Source organism: Falco rusticolus, chromosome 4, assembly GCF_015220075.1.
Source record: "Falco rusticolus isolate bFalRus1 chromosome 4, bFalRus1.pri, whole genome shotgun sequence".
Taxonomy (NCBI): domain Eukaryota; kingdom Metazoa; phylum Chordata; class Aves; order Falconiformes; family Falconidae; genus Falco; species Falco rusticolus.
The window spans coordinates 61,954,728-61,975,343 of NC_051190.1; the positions used below are offsets into that span (position 1 = coordinate 61,954,728).

A 20,616-nucleotide genomic window follows, 5' to 3' on the forward strand; every position below is an offset into this window, starting at 1 on the left:
GGATTATTCATCTATGATCACTGGCACACTGCCTCTAAAAGAGCAAGGCTATCTGTGGGAATACTTGAAATTTATTACCTCTTAGAAAACAATTATATGCGAAATCCACCTTCTTGGATTGAAAAAGAACACAAAAGAGCCATTTAATTTCAAATTCTAACAGAAAACAGCTCACCCATGAAGAAATACATCCTATAGTTATCATCTATGCAGCTTCTCCTACATTTCCAGTTATTTTAGCAACAATGACTGATGGTAACCTTAAGATCACAATCTCTGTTAGCAGATATCACTCATATTTTCTATCCAAATGACCTTTACACTACTATATCACAACTACTGTCCAACTAGAGATGTAATTTAAAGTATCTTATTGTCAGAACAAATACGCTGAGATAAGCTTAACTGTTTCCTTCAGAGGAGAAATCTTTCTAGTCAACAAGGCAAAATAAAACAAGTAAAACAAGTAGTATTCTTCCTCTTCTACAGAATACTGCCATCTTAATTTAGTTCTATAAATGCTGTATTATTTACTGCAAACTCAGTGATTACAAAAGGAGACTTACTGTGCCAGATTTAAAATTACTGAAATGTCACATTATAAAGAAGCTATATTTAAAGACACATTAAGACTTGGTGTGTGAGTAATGTAACCTTTCAGAGTTTGGATAAATTTAATTCTCTATGCTATAATTTCCTCTAGCATTTCAAGATGAAGTCACAGAAAATAACCAAATGCAATGATTAATGTGTTCAGAAGTGTATGTGTTTCTAAAACAAGGTTCTAAGCTATTCATTTAGCATGAATTTAAGAATACAATACAAATCCTCCCCCTGACTGCAATCCAGCAATTCCAGACCATGGTGAACGGACTACTTATCTGAAAATACAGGTGTTATATCAAGCTATACTCAAAAAAAAAAAAAAAAGGATGCAGACTACTGTTCCAGCACATAAAATCAGGAACATTTAAGAAGCTTCATGTATCTTTCTACATATACTTGAAAAGGAATGATCAGTTGAGGAACAGTCGTGCAAAACTGCATTTCGTATGTGTAGTAGAACAGTAGTGAAGTAGTGAGGTTGCTTTATCCGTTCCAATATAGATTCCAACAGATTTTCAGTGAGACAACCCAAAATACACAGCCCCAGCGAGAATGCACCCAAAGCAGATGCCTCGTATGATAAACAGTTACTGGAGAATGAAGGGAAAACAAGCCTTGCTTTCCACATGCCTAATCGAATAGCTGCCTCATTTTAATGAAGACTAATGTCAATGGCACAATATTCAGAAATAATTAATGTCTGTGAAGCTTAGCCCTAATGGAAATAAAGCTCTGACTTCCTAGGATCTTTCCAAAGGATAAAAACAAACAGCTAATAATAACAGCTCCCTTCTCTGAAGGTATATAATAGTCCTTCCCAAGGACTATAATAGCTAGATATCCCAGCCCAAGTATTTTAGATTCAATTAAGGGCAGAAAAAACATACATTTAAGAGGACCTACTGTTAACAGAATTATCAAAAATCACTCAAGCTATGTAATTAAAGTGGTGCAGCAGTTGGGGAAACTCATAGGCAAGCAACCCCTAATGCTGCATGCACTGATTTTTCTTAATGATGGATTCTACAGAGACCTTTTTAGTGCTAAATAATGGAAATCATGCAACTGCACGTTTTAAGATATTTGGCAGCCAATACCTAGACCCTGTTTGGCACAACCTAAGTCTACCTCTAAATCTAAATTGCTACTTTTTTTCTTCCCTTCCTGAAATAAGAACATAGGGCTATCTCTCCATATAACATGGGTAAACAAAAAAGGAAAGAAGAAAAAGCACGTGAAAGACTTCTGTAAGATTTCATAAGGTAATAACAGCTGAACGTGAAAGTCAAAATTCATGTTAATTGGATATGCTCAAAACATCCATATACTAACCTATATGCGTTTGAGCCATAACATCAGCTAGTCTGTGTGCAGCACCACTGCCTCCACTTTGTGTCGAGGAGGATGAAGTGGTTGACGTGGTAGAGCCATGGATCGCTTGACTGATCCAATGTTCCATGTTTATACTCCCCTGACTTGAGGTGGGAGTTCCCTGGGAGTCGCCCTGTACGGAGCCTTCATCTTCTGAACCAGAAGAAGTATCTAGTAATTAAAAACAGCCTGTTAAAGTGCAGTACTTTGGGGATTTCTTAATAGAAATAAGGCATGTTGATATTACAGGTTTAAAGATAAGTGTCATTAAGAAAAGCTCACGAAGGTACACAAACTTAGTAAGAAAAGCCTGTAATACTGAAAGCCCTGACATGAAGTCAAATGCTAACCGTGCACTGAGAGAGCTTTCCTGTTGTAGGGCCATGGCTCCTGTATTGTACAAAAATAAGATTGCAAAGGAGTCTTCCTTTATAATGTGGCTTGAGAATATTCTGAAGATCTCCAGCCGTGCATTAATAGTACAGAATATCCAAAATACTTTCCCAAGCTCATTCCACAAAGTCTGTGAAACACTTTCCCAATTGTAGAAAGTCCACCCCTCAGTGAGAAATGGAGTCCCATCTGGATTCAGTGAGAATGGAAATGCATGAGATGTGGGGCATTTTCAGTCTAGTAGGTAAAAGAGCAGGTAACTTTGAAAAGGAATGGCATGGCTAATTGTAAAGACAACGTTACATTACAGTGTTAGGGAATAAACCAGAAACTTGAAAGCTTTGACTCAAATAAAAGAAGACAAGCTGGCCATAGTTAGGTCTTCATAAGACCAGAAGGACCAATGCAACCTGAGATACCACCAAGGGCAAAAGCAATCATGCCAAGTGCCCCAGCTGACTTTCCAACCGTTCAGTTCACCTTCTCTTCAAACTTACCTCAAGGCTCAGTGTGTCTCAAATGGCATTTCCATTTCTGCCTACGCAGGCAGATTCTTAGTTCATAGCAGCATAAAGAACTGTTTCTAACATTGTCATAAACTACACAGAGATGCTCACCTGGAGGTGTATAGGCATCCATTGATGTCTGCACCACCAACGAACGTCGTTTCGAGGGCATGGGGACTGCCATTTTCCTTTCTTTATGTTTAGCGAGGGCTGCCTGAACTGCTTCTGTGTGGACATCTAGAAGGAAAGAGAGATTTCAAGATAGCGTTCAGTCAGAAATGAGCCATTTGTTTGTGCATTCAGGTACGTTGTATGCCAGCTAGGCTGACAACACATATTTAACCACGAAAGGCCAGGAACGCACAGCATCTCAGAGGAACTGCATGAGCTCTCTTCATTGTAGAAAAAACAGCTATAGTGAAAAGTGCTGTACCAACAAACAAGCCCTTTGAGCTGTATGCTATTTCCAGAACAGTGATGCACTATTTGAGGAGCAGGAACGCCGCTTCCCCAGAGCAAATCTCTGTTTAACCAAGAGCTGTTACTTCAGCAACCATTCATTACTGTTTTCAGTGGAAGTGTGGTGCATTAACATTTCCCATTTTTTCTGTGAATGAGGTTTCCAATTTACACTAAAGTCACACAGACTAAGCAAATAGGAACATTTGCTTGCAAAGTAGTAAGAGGTATGTGAAATGTCACAACAGAAACGGTAGCAGGTCCCCCATTCCCAAATCCTCCTCCTGCCTCTGTCACTTGGCATCATTCACAGAAAAATAAGTATTAGGTAGGGTTGGCCTAGGGTGGAATGAGAAGTAAAAGCACCCTGAGCACTGGCCTGGTGCTACACAGCTCACACCAGCCCACTCCAAAGCATCCAACAAATCCTGTCGCTGTGGGGACATCCCCATCCCCAGTGAAGAGCTTCTCTACCTTTCATATTATATATATATATATATATATATATATATATATATATAAAATTTGTCTGCCTCCCAAAGTTTGGAAAAGGCCATTTATCATGTCTAAAAGATGCCAGTGACATGTTTTGATAAGGACTTTGTTTTGTGCAAATTATTTAATTACTACCATAACTACACATTGAAGTAAGACTGCCTTTAGTTTACCATCTTGCACTGTTTGTCTGCATATTTCTATGGCTTTGGGACAAGACGCACATGAGGAGACTGTATGCAAAACTCATGGCAGGCAACAAAAGTCACTTGTGGTTAAAGAAGCTGCCACATATTGACCATCTGGTACACAACTGGAAGCACATTAGATGTTGCCTTTTAACCAGTCACTGCTAGTCAGCTGTAGAAACTGCAGCTAGTTGTGTGCATGATTTAGCTTTTCCCGTTTGTAAAGTAGGAGCAGAGTGAAGCAGGTTTAATCCAGAGTGATCCCACTTCTACTGCTGCTGAAACTGTTTGAAGACCACCCTTGCAGGCTGCGTCGGCAGTACGTAGCCTGTTTCCTACTCCTGTGTCAATGTGGTGGCAGCTCTGAATGGGCAATGTTCCCCAACAAAAGTAACAGGAAAGAGAAGAGTATACGTATCTTTATTTAAAGATGTGTTGGTCGGATCACATCAGCATAAACAACTTGTAAGTAACAACTGGGAAGGATGACTAGAAGCATTAGATGATACACTCTGCTGATAAGCTGCAATGTCTCATTTTTCATAATGGTGTTCCCTATCTTCTGCCAAGGTTTAAACACCTTTTAGTGGAAAGACTGCAGGGAAGAGTAAGTCTAAGAAAAAGAATGTTATCAGCTGTTCCTCCGAGTTGTTTTTTTGCTTTGTTTTAAATCATGAAGAGGATTTGCACGTCGGTGAAAGCAAAGTAAGAAAAGCAAACAGCAAAGCTGGAAAAGCATACTCAAAAGAGCCGTGTGGTTGATCGACCACAATGGAGGCAAACTGCGATGCTAACCAGAAAGCAATTTCTCTCCTGTCAAGCCACTATTTTAAAGTAGAAGAGTTAAGGTCTTTCTTATAATTAAAACCTGATGAAAAGTTTATGTAAAAAGAATCATCAGCCTAAGAAAATAATCTAAGTTCTAACAGTATGTCCCCAAGATAAATTCCTACCTGCTCACTCCACACCAATGCCAATAATGTATACAGGACCGAACATGCTCACTAATAGTTTGTGTTTCTTATCCAACAGGGTAAATTCTTGGTTTTCCTTCAAAGGATAGCAATTAGATATCAATCAGTAAAAAATGAGTTTTCCCTTTAAAAACAAATCCCAAACTCTACAGCAATTTTGGGAAGAGCATAATTTTTGCTGATCAAGAAAGGAGGAACTGTACGTATATTACTGTACTTAGGCGTGGTTTTTACCCTAAGTGTCAGGAGGGAGATGAGCTGTAACTCAAATTCTTCCGAAGTTTTTTAAAGGAGGACAGCTGACAGAAAATCATTATTAAAATGCTTAGTGACAGCTGGACACTGAATCATAACTTGTGAATTCTTTGATTTCTTTTTGGTGCTTTTTTGATGTAAGAAGGTAAACTCATCAGTTTAAAAAAAAAAAACAACAAACCACTCTGCAGGGTTTTGATTTTCAAATGAGACCACAGGAGTCCAGGAATTGAATTGTTTTCTTAATAAAGCACATTCCTGATATGTTTATTTCTAATGGGTTACTGTGGAATAAACCAAACCATAGATTCCTAAAAAAAACCAACACAACAAAACCCCACAGGAAAGCAAAAACAATGGAAAAGATAAGAAACTGAAAAAACATAGGGAAGCCGACTGGGGAGAAGGAACATGCACACCTGCTTCCAGCCCAGCCTGCAAGGTCAACTATTCTGAAGGCATTACTCAGAGTATGGAGGCTACCAAAAAACCCAGGACACATATCTGGAAAAGGCTGAGGACAGACAGTCCAGGGATGGTCCTGGGACTATGAGCAAGAGCTTATAGGCTTTTTTTTTTTTTTTTTTTTTTCTTTGGGGGGTGGTGGTGGGGTGGGGAAGGCAGCAAAAACAGTTAAGCTTGGATAAAAAATCTTTTTACAATGTTCTCTCCCAGGAATAAAACTCTTGGCTAAACCAAGTGTCTCTAAGCATAGCAAAACAGGCTAATGATGAGGTAAAGAATGAATAATAGCCAATGTAGTTTGTATGGTCTTCTTTTTGAATGAAAGCCTATTGATGGTTTCTGAAGATGCTCTTCAACCTATTTTGAATGTCTTGTACAGAGTTGGACTTGCTAAGCTTTGAATGAACAGCATTCAAGCCATTCATACCTAGAGGCTAAGTCCCAAAGTATATTGAAAAATCTGGAGAGATGAGGGAAAGCCAGATGGGTATTTACGAATTGCACTAGACAACACCACCTATCCTGTCACCACAGCAAGGTAGAAACAGTAAGTAGGTTTGTTCCCACCAAATATCAGCTTCAGGTATGCACTTGCCCTACACATCCTTTGCTTTCCTCTAGGGTCTAGCTTTGCTTTTCCGTTCTACAAGTGAACTTTGCTGATGTATCATAAGGAATGTTAACCAAAACAGAACTAAGAACCTCTTTTCCTACTTTTATGAAGTATGGATTCAAACCCACACTGAAACATCCATTCCTCACCAAAAGGTGACTGGTGATTTGCGTCTCATCAATGTGAGCAAGAGCATGGCAGCTCTTTGCCTTTATCTTGGTGAAAGATGGGCTATGGAGCCCATCAGAATGTATGTGACCCATTCTCTCCCACTGCTTGCCCACAATCTGTCCCTAGCAGCTACTGAAAAAATGCAAGGAGACTTGTAATAGGAATTTATACAACAGTAACTGGAAGCTCCTTGTTCACTAAAGGAAGGAAACCACATTTGTGATACACACTGGGACAAAGTATAATGAGGGTAAGAAGACATATCCAGGTTCCCTCAGGACAGAAAACTGCTTATCCCCCTGAATCCTATTTGTATTCTCCACATATCACACAGAGCATCAGTTTAGAACACCACATTAGAATTTCAAACTGTCTCTGGCAGGGTGATGCCCCTTGTCTTGCAGGTCTGACAAAAGTGTCTGAACTGTCTTCTCAATCTACCCTGGCACACTCAGGCTAACTGAATTCATCATATTGTGATTGAGCACTGCTTTAAAATACAGATTTCTTGTTAAATTTTCCTGAGAAAACCTGTTCAAGTATGAAGATTTTGTCCAGAAATGCCACACAGTTAGGAGCTATCATTAAAAAAAAAAAAAAGCCACAAACCCCCGATGTGTCCTCTCTTTCCTCACCGTGTGGCACGCTACAATTTCCCACCTACTATAAACTTCTGATAGAGTTTCAAACACAGATATACCTTGATGTAGTTGCACTCAAGCCTTCTGAAAAAGTCCCAGGTCTAAGTGGAAAGAATATACTTTTAGGCGAAATATTCTTTCATGTAGGAGTCTGTGACATCCTAACTACCCTGTTACAGCTGATAAAACCACTGCAGGTCCTGACCCTTCAAAGTACGCCTATAGGTAACAAAACCTTTATACTCTTCCCACCTGGCTTTTCCACAAAAGTCTCAATGGAAAATCTAGGGGATAGAGTGATGATATTTTATTATATTGGTAGCAGGAACCAATGTGCAGTTCCTTACCTGCTGTTGTCCACTGTTTTAGGTTGGCCAACTGTTCGTTGAATCCAATTTATGAGTTTGTACTCAAGGAATCCATAAATGGGGAAGAATAAAGCAAATGCTTGGGAAAGCTAATCGCTCAGCTTGTGCTACTGCAATCAACCCGGCGTTCAGTAATCAACCTGACACATATTTCTTACAGGCTGCCTGATAATACTTAGCACACTTCAGACAAAACAGCTCTGTTCCCAGTCTTTTGTCTGTTGCATTCCAGAATTTTTATTTGTTTATTCTCTCCCTTTACCTTCTATGACAGGATAGAGAGGGCGAGCATACTTCTGGGAGCAAAGCCAGTAAGTAAAATACAAAAATCTGGAACTTAAAAAAAAAAAAAGCACATGATAGAAAGGTGGTTTCCCTTCAAAGATTTAACAATGTATTAAACAAGAGATGAGGCCTCAAAACAAAGGGTAGAGAAATTAAAACTGGCATAGAGAATGATGGTACATAAGCTCAGACTCCCCGAGTGATGGCCCATGGGTTTGGCCATTGCACTCCATAATCCGAAACTCTCATCCATTGCAAACAGAGGTAAATCACTCATTCCATCAGCAGGACAAATTGCCCAGCTTTCCCAGGAGGGGCTCTGCTTAGCGCAGTCCCTCTTTTCATCTGGTTTATCTCATAACTTGGCACACTGTTGTGCTCCTTGTTTAACTGAAAAGGCTTAGGAAAAAAACCCAACCCACTAACAGACGTTACTACACAGCACCAACTCGATACGGACACCATGTTCTCCAGCGTCTTTCCCCTCTTTATCTCTCAGTGTGATCCAATGGCTGTATGATCAACACTGGTGCATTTGATTGTCCATGGAAAAGACGACGAGCCCACCTCTCTGTTTCTGTGGAACAAAGTGATGTCCTACCTGCGCTGGCATGCTGCTTCGATGTGATCTCCCCTGGCACAACAAACCGGCAAGAGACAGGAGATGGTGATCAGTACACAGCCCAGCCAGAGGGATGAGCCCCTGCTCAGAGACTGCTTTTTAAACACGTGGTGACATGTGAGGGAGCAACCTACTCTCAAGATGAAAAACTGGGTGACAGAGGTTGTTTGGGGGAGAACTGTTATTAACTGCCGATAGGTGCGCAGTGTTCAACGGTTAAATAATAATGCTCAGAAATACAGAAGCAAACACTGCTAATTACAGGTTGCTCACACTGTTGACTCCTTGTTCACAGTGTTCTTTGACCATTTATTCCCTATGCTGTTGAAGACCTGGAACCTAATCCTCTTTTCACAGGGGGACACAACAGTTTTTTATCCAGTCAGAAGTTGGGTTGGCACACAGAAAGAGAGGCTGGCCAGGAATTTTAGTCTGGTTTGTACTGGTTCTGGGATAAGAAAAGTCTTCTGAACTTTTACTGAAGTCTTTTCTGGAGAACATACTTTCTCTCCTCCTTGCACAAACACGTGTACTTAGAAAAAGTGGCGACTTTGCTCTATGACAAGCTGTCCTCTCCTAGCCCATTACTTTGGGGGAGACAGTACGTATGATCCTTCTAGGCTCCGATGAACTCCACGAGCAAATCAGCCTTCCTTTCCTGAAGCAAGAAAGCAACTGTGTGATGAACAAGGTCACCCATTTCCTGGTCCACATATGGAGCCACGCTGCAGTATCTCGTGTTTCTCTACAGCTGCCAGAAGAGCACTCTTCTGAAGTGTGCATCCTCATTTGGCATGGCGCATAACCCTGATGCGCCCTTCCCCTTATACCCCATGAACAGGGATGCCCCGTTCCTTACTTGGGCCAGATAGAGTGTCCTGGAAAGCTCTGAACTGTAACGGAGACATTTGAAATATGCTGCATATTCCTAGTCCTCCCACAGACTTCTGCAGCTTTTAGCAGCATGAGTTTGCTCCTTTTTGTTCAGCTCTTACTTTTTAAAAAACAAAAACATATTCAAAAATTACAGTTGCCTTCTTTCTCAGTGTGGAGGGGTTGTTAATTTTTTTTTCCTATATAAGTTTAACATGCCTCAGTGGCTCCCTTTATTCAGCATTAGCTGCATTTGCTCCATAGGCATGTCAAACACTCAACATATTGTAAGTAAAATGATACCTCTTTAAGGATCAGGGATCTGGGTGTTAGTTCTGCATGGATCATGAAACAGGGTGCTCCTCCCAGGAAAGCACCAGCTACATTAAAATTTCCCACATTATAAAACTGTTCTTCACACTCCTTTCATAAAATGCTGCAGTATACAAAAGAAAAACAGTGACTTCTTTTGTACTTAAATCAGGTCTTGCAGTTTTGTGTCAAGTAGTTATCTTGTATCTAATTTATCACACAGCCCTGTTCCTTTTTAAGACAAGAAATTAAGACTGCTGTAGACAGGAGTCATGCATTGCTAGAATCAGGATAGCAGAAGTCTGTTTCTACCTGTTTCTGATAAAATATATTCCTTCTGTTGGTTTTACTCACATTTTCAGTTTCCCAGTAATTATACAGCCTTGATAGCCCAATCACCAGCTGTTTAAGAAACACAAATATGGAAAAACAGGCTGTTGCCTAATTTTTGTTGTACAGATGCAGAATTATCTAACGGAGTCCTTATCATCTTCTGCAGCCTGGTTTTCTAGTTCTGAAGTAATGGTACTTCCATCCCTCTTTTCAGGGGACTGATTGACCCCTGGAAGAATAAAACTGCTCGGAGACTTACCTAGATGTGATCTGAATGCATCCATTTCATCTGTTTATTCCTTTTGTCTCATGTAATTCCTCTCCCCTGAGCTATTCTTGTCTTTTTTTGATTTAGACTTTGGAAGCAATCTTTCTTCCTTTGCTTTAGTAGCCAATTCCCAGTAACATGACGATACAGCTGGGAGCAGGACAGGCCCAAGGATTCTGAGAAGGTTTAGCATCCTTGCTTTTTGTGGGATAGTCCATAAATGCAACTGACTTGCTTGCAGAATGGCAAATTATTAAGATCAAGAAGGTTGATGCTCTGCTTTAACGAGTCGAGAATGCCAAAGGATTTTTAAAAAGAGGTTATTTACGTACATATAATATATACTTAGGTCTTATTTATATTGCGGTAAAGGATCAGCTCTGAAGTCAGACATTCAACAAATAAGCAAAACTACAAATAAATCTCTGTCTCAGAGAAGTCAGCAAATGGGGCGGCATCAAGGAAAAGAGCTGGAAGAACAGGCAGAGAGGCGGCTTGCAGGAGGACACAGGAGCGAGAGCAGTCACTGCTCCATCAACACACAGTGTAACAGCTGAACCCTTTCAGCTTCTAAGGAGGCAACTGGTACTATGGGAAAACAGCACTATCAAAGGTGAATTTTGGCTGAAAATCCTAGATAAGGTAATGCTAAGTATAGCAATAGTATGCTAAGTAATTATACAGAGGAAAGGTTGGCAGCTGCTGCCTTACAGGAAACTAGTAGTTGAAAGCACGAAAGTCTCTTATGAGTTTAATCAGACCTTTTTCTTGTAGCTACCATGGAAACAAAGGATATACTGAGAATTCATTTCCTAATACATGGCCTGTAAATACTCTGAGTAGAGATAATTTGGTAGCTACAACTATTGGGAATGCAATCAGGACGTACTAAATAGGGTGAGACACAGTAAATGTGGTATCATCAGAAGAGATTACAGTTAGGCTTTGTCTTTTGATTGTCTTGGGCTGACAACACTGACTTAGATTCAGGCAGACACAGGACAAGTGATTTCATAAAAATTGCAGTGTTCATCCAACACAGTTCAGTCCTTGGAAAATCATCTCACCCCTGGGAATGTGAAAGTAAGTGAGTCCATATAATAACAGATCTTTGCTGTGGGTGACGCTATAATGCAGCAGTGTCAGAATGCTTTTGCAATCTCTCTGGGTAGTAAGATAGGAAAGTGCAACGTCCGAACATTGTGACACCTAATTTCGCTCCAGCTGCAAGCAGGTGTGCTATTAATTCTGAAATAAGGCATTCACAACAAACACAGGGAATACTCAACTGAATGCAAGAACATCTGCTCTAAGATGACACTCATTTATACAAGGGCCGTGGATGTTACCAACAGAAATAAACTGTTCCTTACATTTCAAAGAACAAATAAGTGTGGGGTTTTTTTTCAGTTTTGGGGCTGTTTAAGCTATATATACTGGGTCTCTGGATTTACTGAGAAAGGGGACACATGGATATGCAAGGGAAAGTTCTGCTGACTTTTCATGAATTCTCAGCCAGATTTTGTTGACCTGAACAATTTTTGACAGTGAAAAGTCAGCATTTTAGAAAACATCTGCACTCCCACGAGCATGCGACTGCAAAAGGCCTGGCTCTTCTAAGATGTTGCAGCCAACAAACTCCACTGATGCAGGAGACTGCGCTCCGGGCACTCGGCACAGGGCTGTGCTGTGCCATCCTTCAGCCGCTGCCGAGTACCTCCGGGGCACCTGGTGCCCACCTCCTGGGGCACACATGAAGAAGCTAGAAGCGTTGTATGTTCTCAGGTGGCCAGAAAGCTTAACCCTAAAAAAGAAAAGCATGGCTGTCACTGCCCACTTTGGATGGCAGTGGTGATAACCCGTAATTCTGGGTGGGAGGAAGGTAAAAGCTAAGGCGCGGTTGGGAAAGTTGTAAGGGCAGGTTGTGTGTACAGAGGTTATGTGATGGAAACAGAGGACACCAAAACAGAAGATTGAACTCTTTATGACACCATGGCTAGTTTTGCTGGAAGGCATACTTTTTGCTTTACTTTGGCTTCTTCAGATATTATAATAAAGATTTTAAAATGTTTTTCTCTAAACTCTGAGATTTAAAACTATATAACTCCACTCATAAGTGAAATAATAATAAAAAAAACCCCAGCATGCAGGCCTCCCACTAATAATTTCCATCCCTCCATTTATTTATTATCTCATTTGTAATGCAATCTGGAAGTCAGCTTCACATAGTGACTTCATCTCAGGCCCCCTTATTATGTGATCTGAAGTAAATCAACTTTCTATTTGTTTCTCTCTGGAGATCCTTGAGTAATTTTCCTCAGGAGTTCTGCAATTACCCTTACAAATTTTTCTGCTGGGTCAAAAGCAAGGATGTGGTCATATAAATTACATCTCTGCAGAAGTTTTTATTCAACCTCTGTTTTGCCCTGATTGAGTTGTAGCTTGAAATTGTATTTGTAAGTCAGCTAAATCAAATATGAGATTAATTAGGTGTGTCTACAGCCAGGTTAACTAATTCAGATCAACTCTTCTAAATGACCCTTGCTCACCTGAAGGTTTAACAAGTTCTTTGGTTTATGACAAGCCACCTTAACACTTATGTGCAGTCCCATTTTGACACATAGGACATTTGTCATATTTTTTCCTTCTCCTTATTCCTTGGAGAAATGCTAAATGATAAGGGTTCAATAAAAACGATTCCTCAAATCTTCCCATTCCATTTTTCCCTCTACCACGCACTACAACTCTTACACTCTCATAGTGTAATTATTTTTTTGTCAGTTCTGGCGAGATTGCAGAATGAGATCTTGAATGTCCTTTCAAAAACGCAAAATATAAGCTACCCATATATTTTAAAATCACCATGAGGTAAGCTGTAAACACGCAAAATGTCGGCAACCTTTGTTACAGTTCATACACACCCTTACCTCATGGTAAATGAGAATAAATACATCGTAAGGCACATACCGATGCTCCTAGAGCAGAACAGCTCAGCTACTTAGGGCCTGGTGCCAACTTCTCCTCTAGGATTTGGGTCTAAAGGGAATGTTTTTTCATTGCTAGCTCCCTTATTTCACATGTCCCTCAAACCTAGCCTGGGATCATTTGTTTTGACATTTAATGACTTCACGCTCAGTATAAGCTGTTCAGTCTTTTCCCTATCGAACCACAGTGTGGGAAAGGTGGCTCAGGAATTTGAGCTGGGAGAGTTGTAGTTAGGATGCGTTTGTTTTGGCAGTATCTCCAAAACTCTCCTGTATGAAGATGTCTTCTAAAAGAAGTGCTGAGTGTGCTTGGAAAATAAGCTGCTCTCTGCAGCGGTGGGATCTCTGGGGCAGGGGTTGGCAGCCCCCCAAGAATGGTGTACTAGACTGATTTTTTCGTTCTCATCTTCAGAAGTTACATGTGAAAAAAAATCAGCAAGCGTGAGTAGAAGTGAGGTGCTCCCCGCCGAGAGTCCAGGTACCACAGCCACCTTTCCAGCAGTACCCTTTCTCTATACTACCAGCTGGGAGATGCTGATTTCACCTACGGTATTTCTAAAAACACACCATTTCTCAGCTCCCAGCTCTATGCTCATCTACTGCTATGCCTTTTAAAATCTGTCCACATAGTTCATGTAACACATGTGCTCTCATTTGCTGGGCTTTCCTCTAGGACTCTGTGAACCCTTAGCCACAGAGGCAGTGCAATTTCACTTACACTACTACTTCCCACACCATTTCTGACATCTGGAAAACTTGCTTTTAGAGCTCACCGGTCTCATTTTTCTTAAGCCTTACACTTGCTCCAGGCAGTGCAGAGCACTGGTCATCTTCAAGACCTCTTAGAGAAACAAGGGATTCAATAAACTTGGCCCAACCCATCTGTCATATCCTCATCTCATCAGAGGAGAATTCTATGGCAGAAACCATAGAGCCAAGAGTCGTTATCTCATTCCTAACACATGCATGTCCATTTGAACATATTACACCCTATGATTTAATGTTGATTTTTTTCATTTTTGCTGGTGCATACTTTTTGTGCATTTACATAACCCTTGTTATTTTTTATAGACAGGCATGGAAACAGTAAAAGCTGGGGCCTGGTATGTGAGAAGGTGCTCTGGTTTCCAGCACGGGGATGGAAAACCTAAGCTTTTTGTTTTGGTGTAATCTAAAGGCCACAGTGGCGCCCCTTCAGAAAAATGAAGTGGCTAAGGACCTGACATTTCATGTTTCCATGTGTTGAACACCCAGCTGAGGAGGATAACATACTTGTTCTCTGGAGAGTGAAAATGGGTGCTGAAGGGCTCTGAAAGGAGAGCTGCTCTCTGAACCCCGCAGGCCATGAACAGCTGAGAAACACAGATCTGGGGGAGATTTACCGTGACCAACAAAACAACTTCTGATCAGGAGGATCTGCCCAGTTCACCCATGGGGTGTTTCCTTAGAACTGCCACCGTCTCTGCGCTGCAGCCCCTCTGCCGCAGCCGAGCCCAGCAATGCCTCAGGCCCCCGCACGCCAGCCACAGTGAGGGGCCAAGCTCCCCCAGCAGTGATAGCTCAGGGCTTTGCGGTGGAGAGGTTACAGATCAGTATTTTAAGCACCAAATCAGTAAGATCATTCCTCCAAAAGCAAGACCGCCTACATGACGGTATTTTAAATAACGGTGGCAGAAGCTCCAGGTTTTCCTATGAGGGATTTCAATGTTAGCAGGAGCAGGATGTAGCCAGTGCCAACCAGCAAGCCAACAGGTCCCTAGTGACTGCATGAAGACATCAGGGTCAACATCCTCTGAAAATCTTAGGATTTGACTGGGTGAGTTCATTTAGACAGCATGATAAGACTGTGAAAGCTAAGCCATTCAGGTTACCGACCTCTTTACTCCACCACATAACTCCTGTCTCCTTATCTCAAGACACCATACCAAATCCATGGATTTGCAGCTTCCAAAACCTGAGAAACCTAGGTTCTAAACTGCACAAAGGAAACAAAGCTGTATGTCCAACTGCAGCTACATCTGCATGACCACTATTAACTTGGTACCTAAGTCTGTGCTTGATTTTGCAGTCACACCGCTGGAGCCAGGTCAAGCCAGATGCTGACATCTATTCTGCACGCAGAAGCAGAAGTGCAAGCCAGTTCTCCTTTGACTGGGTTTTCTTGCCTGGAAAGCCACTGGCCAGAAAAGCCTCTTGGCAAAAGTTACTGATTCAGCGGACAGCAACATTTGGCTTCGGTGTCATCTTGAGCCCCCAGATAATGTTTTAGTACAGGCACCGGCACAGGAACGGCAGCTGCTCAGAGAAAAACATCGCCACGATCTACATTTGGCAAACCTTTCCAAATACTAAGTGAGTAAATGCCGAGAGGATTTTTATATTCAGTAGTAAACAAATAAAAAATGCTTTGAATTAGTATCAGCTAAACTAGCTGCCACATCTGTATAAAATCGTATAGCTTAACCCTGTACTGGTTCAGTTACTACACTTATAGCACTATCTGTTTCTTTAGACACCCAACAAATGATCAAAGCAGCTGACATTTTGAAATAAATACAGTGATTTCAGGATCCCTTCCTGTATAAAAAGAAGCAGCCAGGAAATTTTTTTAAACTCTTTTTTTAAAGAGTTAGGCTAAATTCCTAATGTAGGCTGAATTCTAAAATCAAATTACCTTAACACAAAATGTATCAGGAACATTTAAGAAAAAAAATAACTTCCATAAACTCAGAGTCAATTTTATTTAGAATATAAAAATCATAGAAACCAGGTTTTGAAAATTATAGTGCTGAAAAATTCTGCTACAACATTAATGAAATAATAATAATAAAAAAGACTGAAGTGAGAAAATAGGTAGGGATTTAAAATGTCACATTCTGACATTTTCCATAATATAAGAACATAAGTTGAAGGTGATATTAGTGGCAGCAACGATTTTGAGTCTCCAAAGAGAGTTCATTAAACAATCTTCGCTGACACCTAAATTTATGTAAAAAACAAAGGCATGGAAGGAGAGCTGGATGACTTTCAGGATGTTAGACTTCCAATTAGGAAAAACTTACCAAGAAGAGACAGAAAAGGACTTTGATCAGAACTGGAATAGAGGATTTGCTTACAGATGTTAATTGAAATAAATTGTGCAAAAAAACTAAGGGAGGGAAGTATTTTCCTAGAAGTGAATTACTTACTGGTTAAAGACTGTGCATTCATCTTGTTTTGGGCCTTTTCCAAGAAGATGTGCCAAATATGATAACAAGCACTGAAAGCGGGTAACAGCTAGGATCTAATAATCACAATGTGATCAGAGCAGAGAGGCTGAGGTATTAAGCACAGCAAAACAACAAGCAAAACAAAGGCTTCCACCTGAGGCAAACCTGAACCTGAAGACGAGATAACCAAAAAGCAATCTGACTTGCAAGTTTGTAACCTGCAGTAATAGAGTATGAGCCAGGAGACCAAGAAAGAAATAGGCTTCTGATCTCACAGGGGCAACGTATAGAAGGGGAGAATATAATTCAGGATAGGAACATTGCACTGTATCTTAGCAAAGCTCCTCTGCAACTACATTTGAAGAGATGATCTGATAACTTCTCAAAATTGAAATGGAAGTTTACTTTTACCTTCACTGAATTTTCTACACACTGGTTTCTTTTGAGTGAGTGAACATGCAGTAGCTGTTCAAACCAATTTGCTGGAGAGCATGGTGACTTGGTGAGGAGTCAGGCAATACAGCAATCAGGAATCAGGAATTCAAAGCCCTGCCATAAGCCCCCAAAATACTGTGAAGCTCTCCAGTTTTAACACCAAGGACATTTTCAGAGCAGTAGAGAGATCTGAATTTATAGACCTGACTCTCCTGAGACTCCTGCACTAGGAACAAGCAACCCTTTGCACTCAATTCCTTACTTTTCCTCTCAGCGACAAAGTTTGTGTCTTTAGTATTTTTACATATCATTACAACACTTTGCCCCATTCCTAAGGCAGGACCTTATGTACCATTTCTCTGAACAAACACCTTTCTTTTAAGGCAGCAGGCGGTGACTGAAACCAAGAGGCAGCGACACCAACTGAGAGCACTCCTGGGGTATCAGGAGAGGCACACAGGGAAGATGTGCACGATGTCTCCTTTTGCCTGTCGCCTGACTGACTCAGCATCTTAGTTTACAAATGGCAAGCACAGCTCAAGCAGATGACTTTCAGCACACGGCCAAATACCCATGTTTTTAGCAGAACTGCTCTGGAGAGTCACAGCTTGGAGCTTTCAGGACCATGGGTTGCACACCCACAAACTAGACAATTTCAGGAATAGTATTTTTACCTGTTTAAAAAGACTGGTTAGAAATCAGACAAATTTTTGTGTAATGTGGGAGAAGCTTCTAGGAGCTTATATATCAGTGAATTATTATGCAGATCCCACAACCATTATTCAGTGAAAAACTGGCAGCGTCTACGGTGTGAACCCAAGGTTTCTGAGGGGAGAGGGGAGTTTTTCAAATTTATCAGAATGCTCTGGACATACGTGAACTTTTCCTGCCAACACTTATAATTTCATTTCCCTTTAAATAGGACTGGCAAGCTCTTTGACTAATGAAATGAACCAGAGGTATGTTACAAAAAGTTTAATAAGGAGTTCTCTGTCATTTTCCAGTTGTGTCAGCACAATGAGTCTGACTGCGTCCAGCAAGATGCATCACTCAAATACACCCAGAACTTCCACAGCTGGCTCCTCAGCACCCTCCACACCCATCAGTCCCTGGCTCCTGACTCAGCTTGCAAGGGTCTCCCTGCCACAACGGCTGATGGGTTCTGCTGTCTACCGCTCCCTTATTCTGCAGCTGCAAAAGAGGCAGCAGCAGATAAAGCAGCTCATGGCTTCTGGCTGTCATCTAAGAGCGTTTGTACTGCAGCTGTCCTCCTAGCAGTTGGAACAACAGCTGGGCACACCTATCCTTCATCCAGTTAAGGTGTAGTACATGCAGTTTGTGCCTTCAAAGTTGAGAGCAAAGATGTTTCAGAGCTCACTTTTCCTTCAGTTATAAACAAATCACTTAACTTTGTGTTATATCTGGAAGCATCATGAAGAAACTTGGATCCCATTCATTTGGAAATGAGATTTTACCCTTTTGTTCAGCTCAGAAATTAATTTTATCTTCCCTTAATCAGTGCTTCTATTTAGGGTATAATGATGTTCCAAACTTGCTATACTTTAAATATTTTTCTTATGATATTCACCAAACTAGAATTGGTACAATAAAATCCATCTGTGCCACGGAACCAGAGATTGGTGGAGGTCAGCAGGAACCTCTAGAAATCATCCAGTCCAACTCCCTGCTCAAAGCAGGGTCACCTACAGCAGATTGCTTGGGGCCATGTCCAGTGGGGTTTTGAATATCTCCAAGCCCGGTTACACCACAACCTCTCTGGACAACCTGCGCCAGTGCTTAACTGCTCTTAAGGGTGAAAAGAGTTTTTTCTTATGCTTAAATGGAATTTTCCATACTTCAGTTTGTGCCTACTGTCTCTTGTCATGTCACTGAGCACTGCTGAGAAGAGTCTGGCTCCATCTTCTTTACTTCCCCCCATCAGGCACTTACACACTTTGATGAGACCCCCCTAAGCCTTCTCTTCAGGCTGCACAACCCCAGCTCTTGCAGCCTCTCCTCACGTATCAGAGGCTCCAGTCCTTCATCTTTGTGGTCTTTTGTTGAACTCACTCCAGTACGTCCATTTCTCTCTTGTACTGGAGAGCCCAGCACTGGACCCAGCACTCCAGGGGTGCATCACAGTGCTGAGCAGAGAGGAAGGATCACCTCCCTCGACCCGCTGTCAGCATTCCTCCTAGTGCAGCACAGGGGGCTGTGGCCTTCCTTGCCATAAGAGCACCTTGCTAGCTCACATTACAAACATGACCACCAGGACTTTTTCCAGCCGGTGGGCCCGCTGCCTGTCCGAGCGGAGGCGGTTATGCTTCCCCAGGCGCAGGCCTTTGCATTTCCCTTTGTCAAACTTCACTAGGTTCTTGTTTGCCCACTCTTCCAGCCTGTCCAGATACCTCTGAGTGGCAACCACTTCTCCCAGTTTGGTATCATCTGCAGATGTGTGGAGGGTGCACTTTTTCTCACCAGCAAGGTCACTGACGAAGCTGTTAGGTCAGTATTTACCCCTAGAGTACACCACTGGAGACTGTTACCCAGCTGGACTTTGTATGGCTGATCCTAACTCTGAGCTCAACACTTCAGCCAATTTTCAGTCCACCTCACTATCCACTTATCTAAAAAGTATTTCACCAGTTTGTCAATGAGGATGTTATGAGAGATGCTGTCAAAAGCCTTACTAAAGTCAAGGCATACAACATCCACTGCTCTTCCCTCAACCTTCAAGGTAGTCATCTCATTATAGAAAGCTATTAAGTTGATCAAGCATGGATTGACCAACCTAAAAAGAGGACTTCATAAATCTATGCTGACTACTCCCAATCACCTCTTTGTCCTTCATGTATTTAAAAAATACATGAAAATTTAATGGGAAAAAAAAAAAAAAGGATTATTTGCTCTACTACTTTCTCAGAGACTGAGGTGAGACTGACTGGCCTGTAGTCTCCCACATCCTACTTTGCCATTCTTGAAGACAGGAATGAATCTTGCTCTCTTCCAGTCCTCAGAAATCTCCCCTGATTGCCACAGCCTTTCAAAGAATTGAGAGTGGCCAGACAATGATGGTGGCCAATGCTGTATTCCATCATGTCCCATCGACCTCTACATGTTCAGTTTGTTCAAATGTTCCCTGTCCTGATCCTCCCTCATGAAGGGTAGGTTTTCATAGCTCAAGACTTTCCCACTGGTCTCAGGGGCCTTCAGTCCCTAACACAGATCTCACCACTAAAGACAAAAGGAAAGAAGACATTAAGTATCTTGTCACCAGGTCCCCTGCCCCATTCAGCAGTGGGCCCACATTTCCCCTAGTCTTCCTTTTGCAGCTGCTGTGCCTGCAGAAGCCCTTCTTGCTGCCCTTCACATTTGTTGCCAGATTCAATTCCAGATGTACCTCGGCTTTGTAACTCCACCCTTGCATGCTTGGACAGTGTCTCTGTATTTGTACAATGAATATTTCCCATGTGTAGCTACTACATTGAGTATACAACAACATTCTTTTTAAAAAAGCAATGAACAGAACTAACCATTTCAAATTTTCATTCCAGTTCCGTGGCCTTCAGTTTTACTTACCTGATCTATAGCGCTCATCCCGTGACCCTGAGGACCTGCGACGGTGATATCGAGAGGAAGAGGACGGAGTAACAGGAGTTCGACGTTCTTGTGGTAATGCCTGGTCCACCCCTGCATTAATCAAAAAAAACAACAAACAAACCAGCTCATTCTGATTGAATTCCAGAAGCTTATTAGTGAGGAGGAGCTCAGCCTACATTAGAAGTAGAAA

The 20,616-nt window shown here is 41.5% G+C and overlaps 1 protein-coding gene across 3 annotated transcripts in view; it reads right to left on the minus strand.

Annotated features, from left to right (window-relative positions):
• DIP2C (disco interacting protein 2 homolog C) overlaps positions 1-20,616 on the minus strand; it is a 324,943-nt gene that overhangs the window by 116,055 nt on the left and 188,272 nt on the right. For all 3 annotated transcript variants that reach the window (XM_037385751.1, XM_037385750.1, XM_037385753.1), the window contains 3 exons: positions 20,406-20,516; positions 2,988-3,113; positions 1,939-2,148 (listed from right to left, as the gene is read on the minus strand). In XM_037385751.1, the coding sequence (XP_037241648.1) occupies positions 1,939-2,148; positions 2,988-3,113; positions 20,406-20,516 (447 nt within the window). The remainder of the gene's footprint in view (positions 1-1,938; positions 2,149-2,987; positions 3,114-20,405; positions 20,517-20,616) is intronic.